The 13,229-nt window shown below is 43.7% G+C and overlaps 1 protein-coding gene across 4 annotated transcripts in view; it reads right to left on the minus strand.

Moving 5' to 3' along the window:
* Nucleotides 1-13,229, minus strand: part of LOC147122633 (serine/threonine-protein phosphatase 2A 55 kDa regulatory subunit B gamma isoform) — a 493,182-nt gene that overhangs the window by 159,866 nt on the left and 320,087 nt on the right. For all 4 annotated transcript variants that reach the window (XR_015081021.1, XM_086008136.1, XM_086008120.1 and 1 more), the window contains 2 exons: nucleotides 8,524-8,689; nucleotides 1,345-1,457 (listed from right to left, as the gene is read on the minus strand). Coding sequence is in view for 3 of the 4 variants with exons in the window: in XM_086008136.1 (XP_085864262.1) it covers nucleotides 1,345-1,457; nucleotides 8,524-8,689 (279 nt within the window). In the remaining variant the exon portion in view is untranslated. The remainder of the gene's footprint in view (nucleotides 1-1,344; nucleotides 1,458-8,523; nucleotides 8,690-13,229) is intronic.

Raw genomic sequence — 13,229 nt, forward strand, 5'->3', positions numbered from 1 at the left:
AGATGCTCATTCAAGGTGAGAAGTTTGATTGGCAGCTCAGTGAGCAATACTTTGACAGAGAGCTGAGGGAGGGGTCAGAGGTCAACCCTTGCCTGTATCTGTATGTGGCTGTCTCTGTTTCTCTCCCTCTGCAGCAGATGAGACTCTGGAACAGCCAGAGTGATAGCAAGGTGTCACGTTTCAAAAGATAATTACCAGTTAGTTCAGGAGGTTGCTGACTTGCGAAGTGAGCAAAGCGCAAATTGCATAATTTATTATTTTGCATGATAAGAAATAATAAGCTATTGATTGAACCTTCGTGAAAACTGTATTGGGTTCATTCCGACAAAATAAACCAGCTTATTAGTTTACAATTGGCTTCATCTCACTGGAGTGCTTTTCAGTCTACCTTCTGAAAAATAGGAGAAAGGCACATAGTGGCTGTATTCAGTACACACAGAGGGGTTTATTGTTATGGGTTCCAGGCCATGGTATAATTTACCTAGATATCAAGCACTAAAAGTACTCCTCAGATCATAGGGGACGCAAGGGCCGCTTACTGGATGGACTGATGACACTGATCCCAAGATAATACAAGAGAACACCCAAAATTTGCAACAATACCAATTTTAACAAAGAGTTTCTAATCAAAACATTAACCTTTATTCCTTTATTTCTCTTTGGATGCCACCCTTGTCTGTTTCTAATTTCAGATTTCCAACATGCACAGCTATTTTCCTTTTATTGTGCGTTTTATTTATGGTTACGCTGGGATATCAACTTCTTGAGGTGTTTTCTCATTTGCATTTATAATAAATTGTTATCTGAACATTCACGCCATGTATTCTCGAAAATTGTTCTCTATAACAAAAAGCAAAATGTTTGGACTTGGTTTCTGAATCGTGTTCAGCAGCTGTTTTTTGTTTTGCTTTCTTCATCCAGTGTAAGGAATGTGCACAGTGAGATTCCAGTGTATGGCTGTGATTTTCCCCCAGTACAGTTTTTACAGTAAAGACATGATAATCTTGCTCTACAGAGAGCTGGCATGGACTCGATGGGCCGAATGGCCGTCTTCCGTGCCGTTATGACTCTATAAGCAGATAAAGGAACAAAAGTCCATCTTGGAGGGATTTTCTGGTGAGTTTTAAGGTCACCAATCTCTCCATTAATGCCATGACTTGATCTATTTTTAACATCATGGAACCAAACCCACCCAATATGGTTTCTATATAATTGAATATGCTGGAAAATGCTTTGGTCCCCAACTGGTCCTCTCCAAGTTTTTGATCATAACACAGGTGAGTGTATTATCACTGCATCCACTTGTTGATCTGCCAAAGTTCAATTTGTGAGATGTACACTCACCTGCAGCACTGTAACTGTGGATAGATCCTTCATTCTGCCTTCTTCATCTTTGAGATTATAACCTTCTGGCCTCTTGTCTCTTTCGCTGACCTTCCACAATTTAATAGTTTTATCTGCAAGAATCAAAGGACAATACATAGTGTCAGCTTCAAGCAATACATTATAGAGCTAAATAATACTGATAGACCTGAAAAAATAAATAAATGGCACTTTTTTCTTTCCACATGTCATATATTTTAACATTGCAAGTCAAATAACCCGTTCAAACTGATGTGCAGGAAACTTTCTGATATCCGGCACTGACGGGACCGAGCTGGTGCCGTAACATCAAAAGTGCCGGACATACCAGAGTTAATGTTTAAACATACAGAACTGAGAAGCTCCGTGTGAATCAACAAACCCTGTTGCTTAGCAACAGCTTCAAAACAATCGGCTGCAGCTGCAAGCGTCTGTAGCTGAAGCTGTTGCTATAGCTACAGACCTTGCAGTGCTTGACTGGGGAAAAAAATGCAACGAGAACTAAAAAAAATATAGAAAACGGCTCCTGATTTTTGCCGTTAGATCGAGTATTCCGGACATATAACCTCTGGATAAACCAAAGTTTCCTGTACATTATTTGTACAACAACAACAACAATTTGACTGCCTTTTTCCACCTCTAACATCGCCCGTCTCTGCCCTTGCCTCAGCTCATCCGTTGCTGAAACCCTCGTCCACGTCTTTGTTACCTCTAGACTTGACTCCTGCCTCCCACATTCTACCCTACGTAGACTTGAGGTGATCCAAAACTCAACTGCCCGTGTCCTAACTCGCACCAAGTCCCGTTCACCCATCACCCCTGTGCTCGTTGACTTCTCATCCTTGTTTTCAAATCCCTCCATGGCCTCGCCCCTCCCAATCTCTGTAATCTCCTTCAGCCCCTCAACACCCCCGCCCCCCCGAGATATCTGCGCTCCTCTAATTCTGCCCTCTTAAGCATCCCTGATTATAATTGCTCAACCACTGGTGGCCGTGCCTTCAGCTGCCCAGACCCGAAGCTCTGGAATTCCCTCCCTAAAACTCTCCGCCTCTCTTTCCTCCTTTAAGACGCTCCTTAAAACCTACCTCTTTGATCACTTGCCCTAATTTCTCCTTATGTGGCTCAGTGTCAAATATTTTGTCTTATAACACTCCTGTGAAGCGCCTTGTGGACGTTTTACTATGTTAAAGTTGTTGCTGTTGTATTTATATAGCACCTTTAACATAATAAAACGTCCCAAGGCACTTCACAGGAGCGTTATAAAGCAAAATTTGACACCAAGCTACATAAGGAGATATTAGGCCAGATGACCAAAAGCTTGGTCAAAGAGGTAGGTTTTAAGGAGTGTGAATCATTCAGAGATCTACAGGGTGAATCATATAGCAACCTAAATATACACAAAATGTCTAAGAGTTGTTTAACAGAAAATCTGCTAAGATTACATGTCATCTTAACAAGGTTAGGAACATAAAAAGATCCATACCTTCAAATCATTTTCACATCTCTAAATCACATCCCTTTAACTTTTTGTTGCATCAATAATTGATTCAATTTTCAAGACATCAACAGTGTTAGTATTTACTGGACTACATGGCAGTCTATTCCATACATTGATGACTCCAAGTACAAATAAGTTTAGCTAGTGACTGACACTATTTGCAATCTTGTGCTCTGAAGATTGCCCCCTGGTTTTATTAAAAAAAAGCTCTCCACATCTAATTTTATGCATTGCTTTCCTTTAAAAAAAATTGATTATAAACAGAATTCTTCCCCCCACCCCATTTCTTCTCTTTTCCCAGCAAAATACATTTATTCCTCTAGGTTCCTCTTCATAACTTGGACAATCTAAAATCTGGAATCATCAGCTTGGAATCCTTTTGCTTGTCACTATATGATTTCTTAAGACAAGTGACCAAAGCCAGTCACAAAACACTATGGTGGAAACTGATTTGGGATCATTTTCCGGCCCAAAATAGGCAATGGTCTTGGAGCACGTGCCAGAAGCCGGAGTCCCATCATTAGAAAGGTTATAAAAAGGAAAGAAACTGTGTGTCTGTGTCTATTTATCTCTCTCTCTCTCTCTCTCTTTTCCCCCCACCGCCGCCGTCCCATAGGTGTCCAAAATCAGATTGGGGAGTAGCTGCATCCAAAGAGCAGATTTTGAAAAGATTGCCATAAGGTGGGTTTGTCTTCTTTCGCCTTGCGATTCCACATCGCAGGATCTATTCCAAACCTGCACGTCACGAACCTCAAACCGAGTTAAACATGGATCCACCGATGCAAGCTTTCAACTACAGCTTTCTGCTTCTGGTAAAGATCAGGGGTTTAAACAAATCTGCCCTTTTGCACAGGTATTCTGGAGTGGAGAAACTTTTAGAAGCTACAAAACAGTTGGGAAGTTGAATTTTTGAAAATACCCATCATCTCCAAATGTGCGAAGGGGAGAGGGAGAGTGTGGGAGGCGGTCTGGTAACAACAGGCGACATCCCATTGTATATTTTATATTAATTATATGGAGGTGCCAATTTCACAGAGAGGCTGGAATAGCAGATCCAAGGGGATGAATAAAATATGGGAAGACCTGACCTAACCATTATGCTGGATGGTTCATCAGAAGCACCGTATATTTTAAGTGGCACTGCATGAAAGAGGGCATTCCAGAGTGATCAACAGCAAGCCGAGCTTAATGAGCCACATTTCATCAAGAAGCCACCAACTATATCTGCAGACAATTGATGAACATATCCAGTGAAAAGTGACTTCCCAGGCTCCAGGTCAGCAGAGTGCCAAAAGCAGACTGTGCCATCTGTTCAGCTGGCTGCAGCTAATCACAGGACTGACACAGAAAGGGGCAGTAATGATCAGCTGCAGCTTTCAACTTACCCCCACCTCCTTCCAGGCGTGCTGGATTGCTGACTTATAAGGATGGTGCCCTGCAGTGGCAAACACCCTCCTTGCAATGGCTTCATGAAGCAACACTTCCACTGCACCAGCCATCAAACAGAGGATTAGAAGTTAGGCTGTTCAGTCGTTTGCCTGCAGGCTTGTACCGCCATATTGGGTTTCCATTTTTACCTGTCATTTTTTTTCCCCGCCCTTTAAACTTTTCTAAAAGGTTGCTATATTGTGCATCTTCAAAAGCGTAGGTAAACTCCGTGCAAGAATAACTTCAGCTATAAGCAGGGTTTTCTTTGCTATTAGAAAATGGATGTTGGCAATAAAAGGAATATATATGACAATCTCTTTAGCTCTTCTATTTAAATAATATTTTTCTCTTTTTTGACAAGGGTTTGCTGGAAGCCATCCTGTTATTAGTCCTCTGCCATTCTCTTACTGTCTTTGTGGGGAGGTATCAAACCTAATCTCATTACCACCCCATGTTCTGATGACACTCGATCCCAGCACTCGATTATGCAGATCAATGGCTTACCAATGTGCCACTCTACCAGACCACTTCCAAATCAACTGTAATCACTGCATCCACTACAGTAGTCAGTTCAAAACTGGCTATTTGAATAACCTTCTTTAGAATAATAATTGGCAATCTGTATTTGATAGGGATTTACTATACAATACACTCGTCATATCCAACTAATTGTCCAGCAAGAACAAACTAGTGGAAAATATCATCAATTGATTTCATTTTTTATTTGACAGGACCATTTATCAAATGCCGACTTTCTATTGCTATCCCAGGGTACACCATTTTGGCTTGAAATAATGATACAATGACCTTTAAACATTGTACTATTTGACCTTCGTAGAAAAAACAAATTACATTTTTGAAAACTTGCAGCCGAGACAATTAAGAGGTGTTCCGTATGTAGCTGTTTGTCCCTCGTGTTTTATGACATTTATATTCCTCCTTTAACACATGACCTCTTTGTGAATGCAAGAGTAGTTGGAAATAACTCTCCTGAGCTTCCATAATTAACTCTCTCGACCAACTGCAAAAATGATCAATCTTGATGTACCTGCTTAACATATCAAAAGTCAGATTCATCATCTGGGCTGAGAATACAAGCTCACCGACTGAAAACATCTTTTTCTAAGCTTTATTTTAACAATCTGCCAACTCCTCCTCCATGCCATTCACACCTGCTACCTCGGCCACTTGTCATGGTTACAATATAAGCCAGCTCTAGCCCAAGAGCATTCCCACAGATGCTGTCAGTGTTCCTCCGCAGCTCACTCAATCTAAGGTGTGGCCCAACCAGTCCATGCCAGCGTTTATGCTCCACTCGAGCCTCCTCCTGTCTTTCCTCATCTAAATCTAACAGCATAACCCTCTATTCCCTTTTCCCTCATATGCTTTTCTAGCCTCCCCATAAATGCATCTATACTATTCACTTCACCCACTCCCTGTGGTAGCAAGTTCCACATTCCCATAACTCCTTAGGTAAAGAAGTTTATTCTGAATTCCCTACTGGATTTCTTGGTGACTATCTTATATTGATGGCCTCTAGTTATGCTCTTCCCCACAAGTGGAAACATTCTCTCTGTTTCCACTATCAAAATTTTTCATAATTTTAAAGACCTCTATTCGGTCACCCCTCAGTCTTCTTTTTTCCAAGAGAAGAGACCCAGCCTGTTCATCCTTTCCTGATATATATACCCTCGCATTTCTGGTATCATCCTTGCAAATCTTCTCTGCACTCTTTCCAGTGCCTATTCTTTTTATAATACGGCGACCAGAACTGTACACAGTACTCCAAGTGTGGTCTAACCAAGGTTCGATACAGGTTTAGCATAACTTCCCTACTTTTCAATTCTATACCTCTAGAAATAAACCCTAGTGCTTGGTTTGCTTTTTTTATGGCTTTGCTAACCTGCGTCACAACTTTTAGTGATTTGTTTATTTGTACTCCAAGATCCCTTTGTTCCTCTACCCCACCTAGACTCGCACCCTCCAAGTGATAAGTGACCTCCCTATTCTTCCTACCAAAATGTAATACCTCACATTTATCTGTGTCGAACTTCATTTGCCAATTATATGCCCATTCTGCAAGTTTATTAATGTCCTCCTGTAATTTGTTGCAGTCCTCCTCAGGATTGACTGTCCCTCCCCCCAAATTGGTGTCATCCACAAATTTAGAAATTGGGTTTTTGATTCCAAAGTCTAAATCGTTATATAAATTGTGAACAACAGTGGCCCCAGCACTGATCCTTGTGGAACACCACTACCCACCTCTGCCACTGTGAATAGCTACCCTTTACCCCTACTCTCTGCTTTCTGTCTTGAAGCCAGCTAGCTATTCATTCGGTTACTTGTCCCCTGACTCCACATTCTCTGACCTTGTTCATCAGTCTATTATGGGGTACCTTATCGAAGGCTTTTTGAAAATCTAGATAAATTACATCTACCACATTACCATTGTCTACTCTCTTTGTTACCTCTTCAAAAAATTCAATGAGGTTGGTCAAGCAAGACTTTCCCTTTTGAAATCCATGCTGACTATTGATTACTATGTTTTTGGTTTCTAGATGCTCTTCTATTTTCTCTTTTAGTAGGGATTCCATTATTTGTCCTGTCACTGATGTTCAGCTGACTGGTCTATAATTCCCTGGACATGTTCTATCCCCCCTTCTTAAATATAGGTATTACGTTAGCTATCCGCCAGTCCTCTGGCACTATATCTTTTCCGAACAAATGATTAAATATGTGTAGTAATGCCTCTGCTATCTCTTCGCTAGATTCTTTTAAAATGCATGGATGCAATCCATCTGCACCAGGGGTTTTATCCTCTTTGAGTTTGATTAATTTATTTAATCTATCTCCTCTTATTTTAAATGCTCTTATCTCATTGCTAATATCATCCAATGTCATGTCCACCTGTTCTATCTCCCTGGTAAATACTGAAGCAAAATATTATTTAATATTTCTTCCATCTCTCTATCGTTACCTGTGGTATTATCCGGGCTATCCTTTAATGGCCCTATTCCCATTCCAACTGTCCTTTTTTAATTCATGTGCCTGTAAAATATTTTACTATTTTGTTTTATGTTTCTTGATAATTTAATTTCATAGTTCCTCTTTACCTTCCTAATTGTTTCTCTCCCAATCTCTTCGTATTCTCCCTTATCATACACTCCCCCTGCTGTCTGTGTACTTAATGTATGTCTCTTTCTTCACCCTCAGTTGTTTCCTTATGGCTTTATTCATCCATGGAGTCTCATTAGTTTAGTTTGTTCTTTTCTTTTAGTGGAATATATTGTTCCTGCACTCTGTTGAACACCATTTTAAATGTTTCCCATTGCTGTTTTACATTGTTATTTGCCAATATTGTTGCCCATTTTATTTTCCCAAGTTCTATTCTCAGCCCCTCAAAATCAGCTTTTCTCCAATCTATTACCCTGTTTTTTGTCATACTTTTGTCCTTCTCAATTATCATCTTAAAGCATATTATATTATGGTCACTGTTGCCTAGATGTTCCCCTACTTTTACTTCTCTCATCTGCTCTGGTTCATTCCCCATAACTAGATCCAATAGTGAATCCTCCCTTGCTGGGCTTTTTACATATTGTTTTTTTAAGAATCTGATTCCATTTCACTTTTTATTTGAAAACCTGAGTCTAGTATTGTAGCGACTGGGCTCGTTGAAAAAGAGATTCCTCATTATTTAAAAGCTATTTGAACAAAGTTAATTTACAGACTGGACTAATAAAACAGTGCAAAATCTCCACCCTACATTTGCACTTGCACCTCAAGTAAATATTCTGAAACACCTATATTGTACTCGTTAAAATCTAGAATATATAAAACGAAAAGATTTTAGGTTAAACGCATAACACTTTAGGACAATTTTTACCTCTGCAAATATTGGAACACAAATGTGGCCTAATTTACACGTTAAAATAGAAATGGCTTTGCCTCAGAATTGAAGGATATACATTACCTTCTCTTTCTTTTTGTTTGGTTGTGGCTTTGTTTTTATCTGCTAAAATAAAACAAGAACGCTGCAGCCAGTCTCCTTTCCTGACTGGTGAAGGAGACGTCGTTTTAAAACAGAATACAGCTTAAAATCTGTTAACTCTGACTACTGCACTCAGTTAAGATCTGAATGGAGCGAAGCAATCCACATGTTGAAAATTTTGACATGGCCATCCGTTAACGGCTGCAGGCAAATGATGATAATTTCATCACGCCCAGAGTTCACTCACCATTGGTGGAGAGGAGGAAGTGGGCTGCATTCTGCTGAGGCAGCCACCGGATCTTGTTAATCTTTTCTTCTATTTCCAGGCTTTTTAGGTAATCGAACTCAGGCTCATGGCTCTGGAAGGTGCTGTAAACATTGTACTCACCTTGATGGTGAGGCTGGTTTTTTGTCTACAAAGAAAAAAAAGGTTGATTTTGAAGTTGAATATGCAGATCAACAGATTTTTGGGGAGCAACTTTAATTAGCAAATATTTTAAAAGATTTGGAAGAACACAAATGTTTTCCCTCTTCAAACTTTGGAACTATGGTGGATTTGAATTTTGTAGGCTACAGATGCATTATAAAAATTGTGCGCGCTACATATTGGCTGAATTGGCTACGGCAGTACTTAAAATCTGTAATTTAATACTTGACTGGCACCCCATCCACCACCTTAACATAGAAGCTAGGAGCAGGAGTAGGCCATTCGGCCCCTCGAGCCTGCTCCGCCATTCAATGCGATCATGGCTGATCATCCAAATTCAGTACCCTGTCCCTGCTTTCTCCCCATACCGCTTGATCCCTTCAGCCTTAAGAAATATATCCAACTCCTTCTTGAATATATTTAATGAATTGGCCTCTATTGCCTTCTGTGGTAGAGAATTCCACAGGTTCACCACTCTCTGGGTGAAAAAATTCCTCCTCATTTCTGTCCTAAATGGCCTACCCCTTATCCTTAGACTGTGACCCCTGGTTCTGGACTCCCCGACCATCGGGAACACCCTTCCAGCATCTAGTCCTGTTAGAATTTTATAAGTTTCGATGAGATCCCCTTTCATTCTTCTAAACGCCAGCGAGTACAAGCCCAATCGATCCAATCTCTCCTCATACGTCATTCCTGCCATCCCAGGTATCAGCCTGGTGAATCGTCGCTGAACTCCTTCCATGGCAAGAACATCCTTCCTCAGATAAGGTGACCAAAACTGCACACAATACTCAAGATGTGGTCTCACCAAGGCCTTGTACAACTGCAGCAAGACATCCTTGTTCCTGTACTCAAACCCTCTCGCTACGAAGGCCAACATACCATTTGCCTTCTTAACCACCTGCTGCACCTGCATGCTTACATTCAGCGACTGGTGCACAAGGACACCCAGGTCTCGTTGCACTTCCCCTTCTCCTAATCTATTGCCATTCAGATAATAATCTGCCTTCCTGTTTTTGCTACCAAAGTGGATAACCTCACATTTATCCACGTTATATTGCATCTGCCATGCTTCTGCCCAATCACCCAACCTGTCCAAATCATCCTGGAGTTTCTCGGCATCCTCCTCACAGCACACATGCCCACCCAGCTTTGTGTCATCTGCAAACTTGGAGATATTACATCTAGTTCCCTTGTCAAGATCATTAATATATATTGTGAATAGCTGGGGTCCAAGGAACGATCCCTGCGGTACCCCACTAGTCACTGCCTGCCACTCAGAAAAAGACCCGTTTATTCCAACTCTTTGCTTTCTGTCTGCCAACCAATTCTCTATCCAAGTCAGTACCTTGTCCCCAATCCCATGTGCGTTAACTTTACACGCTAATCTCTTATGCGGGACCTTATCGAAAGCCTTCTGAAAGTCCAAATACACCACATCCACTGGTTCTCCCTTATCTATTTTACCAGTTACATCCTCAAAAAATTCCACATTAGTCAAGCACGAGTTACCCTTTGTAAATCCATGTTGACTTTGTCCGATCCTGTCACTGTTTTCCAAGTGCTCTGCTGTTACATCTTTTATAATGGACTCTCGCATTTTCCCCAATACCGATGTCAGGCTTACCGGTCTGTAATTCCCCGTTTTCTCTCTACCACCTTTTTTGAATAGTGGGGTAACATTAGCTACCCTCCAATCCATGGGTACTGTTCCAGATTCCATCGAATGTTAAACATCCATTCCCTCCACCACCGGCATACCGTGGCTGCAGTGTGTACCATCTACAAGATGCACTGCAGCAACTCGCCAAGGCTTCTTCGGCAGCACCTCCCAAACCTGCGACCTCTTCCACCTAGAAGGACAAGGGCAGCAGGCGCATGGGAACACCACCACCTCCAAATCCCACACCATCCTGACTTAGAAGTACGTCGCCGATCCTTCATCGTCGCTGGGTCAAAATCCTGGAACTCCCTACCTAACAGCACTGTGGGAGTACCTTCACCACACGGACTGCAGCGGTTCAAGGTGGCGGCTCACCACCACCTTCTCAAGGGCAAGTAGGGATGGGCAATAAATGCTGGCCTTGCCAGCGATGCCCAGATCCCATAAGTGAATTAAAAAAAAGCTAATTTTCTTCTATTGAAATTGGGAGCATTTGTTTCCCCAGCAACCTGGTGAGTAGAGAGTTAAACAATGCAAGCCAAAAATTCCCAGCTCGGATTTCTAGTCGGTGCTGATTCAGCTGGAGCAGCAGCTTGGGCACGGTCATAGACCTCAGTGACTCGGGTTGGGGCAAAGGGCAAGAAAGAAACCAGCCAACCTTCCCACCCTAAATGCCATCCTTCAATTCCTGCTGAAATTGTGCGTCAGGTGGGTTGAATGCGATTCGTTGCATCGGAAAATAGCCCACCAACACTCACTTGGATGAGACACTAAAAGGGGTACAAGTGGCCGTGGGTCTCCGTCCCAACAAGAGTTCAGATCTTCAGGGGAGAAAAAGGGTGGGAAGTTGGGAGAGGGGGAGGGGAGTAGTCAGGAAACACTGTTCAAGGTTGGATTTAGCTGATTAAATGGATGCACTAAATGACAACGTCAGCAACATGAGGAAGCAGGCAAACTATATCCTTCTCCATAAGCTGTGTGCATTCGTGCCCCCAGTAATTTTGATGGGGAAACCCCCCCCTGCCGACAGAAATCATGACCTACAGTTGCCGAAACATTGAACTTAGCATTGGAACAAAAATCAAATCATATCACAAATTTTGCTTTGTTTCATTTTTAGTTAGAGGCAGATAATGTCTCTTTTTTGATCAGATGAAATTGTTGTTGGTAGCATCAATACAATAGTGGAGATTCTTGTAATCAATACAAGTCAATTTCTTTCTCCATTGTGAATGCCTTCTTACCTTAGCCAACAGACCTATTTGTTTGGCAACCTGGGGCTAGATTTTCAGTTTAGGCAGTTTTGGGGCGCTAGCTTTAGCGCCCGCCCGAAGTTAGCGCCCGCCCCAAAGTAGCGCCCCGTTGCCGGGAATTCAGTGGCTTCGCCCTAAGAGGTTGGTGGAGCGCTAAAAGAGGCGTTCCACTACTCTCTTTAGGCGCTAAGCCGGCGGTCCAGAGGGATAGCGCCCAGGCGGGGCGCAGCACGGGTGCGGTCATTTTTGCACTGACAGCAGACCCCGTGGTGCCGACCAGCTCTTAAAGGGGGAAGGGACGAATTAGTCTGCTGCCACGCCCTGCACACTGCAGCCTTGCAAAGAGGCCTCAACACTACTGCTCAGCCCCAGGGAGTCATGGCAACGCCAGAGAAGGCCCGTCAGCGTGCCCTGCGCTTCTCAGAGGGTGATCTGGACATCATGCTCACAGCTCTGGAGGTGAGGCGCAAGATCTTGTTTCCAGACAGTGGGAGGAATCCAACCCACCACGACTACACCAAAGCCTGGAAGCAGATCGCCCAGAGGGTGACATTCACCGGCGAGGCCCCCAGGACCCACACACAATGCCGTAAGAAGTACAACGATCTGACCAGGATTGTGAGGGTGAGTAGCCTTTCCAGTCTCCTCCTCATTCTTGCATGTACACCTGACATGATGGGCAAAGGGACCTGAAAGTCCTTTTGGCCAGCCCTCAGCCAGCAGCATTGGGACAGTCATGAGCATCAAATGGCCATTCGGCACTCTACACTTTGGCCAAGCTATTCCACCATGGGAGGCAGTGCACACTACATCAGGGCTTCACTCTGTCCAAGCTATTCCACCATGGGAGGCAGTGCACACTACATCAGGGCTTCACTCTGTCCAAGCTATTCCACCATGGGAGGCAGTGCACACTACATCAGGGCTTCACTCTGTCCAAGCTATTCCACCATGGGAGGCAGTGCTCACTACATCAGGGCTTCACTCTGTCCAAGCTATTCCACCATGGGAGGCAGTGCACACTACATCAGGGCTTCACTGCGCACTTACAGCCCGTCCTTTCTCTTGCAGGCTAAAGTAGCGTTTAATCGCCAGGCCCGTGCCAGGGGTGGCCGCGCCAAGCTGCAGAAGCTCACTCGGCTGGAGGAGCGCGTGTGTGTGCTCATGGGAGCACGTGTGATTGTCCCCACAGCGTGCGGTGTATCCGACCCTCCACTGCCCGGCAATGGTAAGGACCTCGCCTTTTGGCCCTCTCGCGTCGCACTGGCCCATCCGAGCTACCTCCTTTGCCACTGTCCCACCAATGCGCTGAATCCCACCAGTCCTAACTCCCTCGCTGACGCCGTCTCCTCACTCTGAAGCTACTCTTGTGCATTCCTGCTTTCAGCTGGTGACGACCAGGACCCTGAGGCTGCCAGTGACAGCACCTCCAACCAGGAGGAGGAGGAGGAGCAAGCCGGACCTTCGGGGGAACAGTCACGTCCCGCAGGAGAGGAGGAAATGCTCGACACCTCCTCACTGGACGAGTGCCTGGAGGAACTGTCGCAGGGCAATGCAGCTTCTGGGACCAGTGGCGTCCAGCCACCCAGCAGCCGTGCGCGTGGCCCGCG

Source organism: Somniosus microcephalus, chromosome 2, assembly GCF_052327205.1.
Source record: "Somniosus microcephalus isolate GS21.2 chromosome 2, FLI_Smic_1.0, whole genome shotgun sequence".
In the NCBI taxonomy this organism is placed as follows: domain Eukaryota; kingdom Metazoa; phylum Chordata; class Chondrichthyes; order Squaliformes; family Somniosidae; genus Somniosus; species Somniosus microcephalus.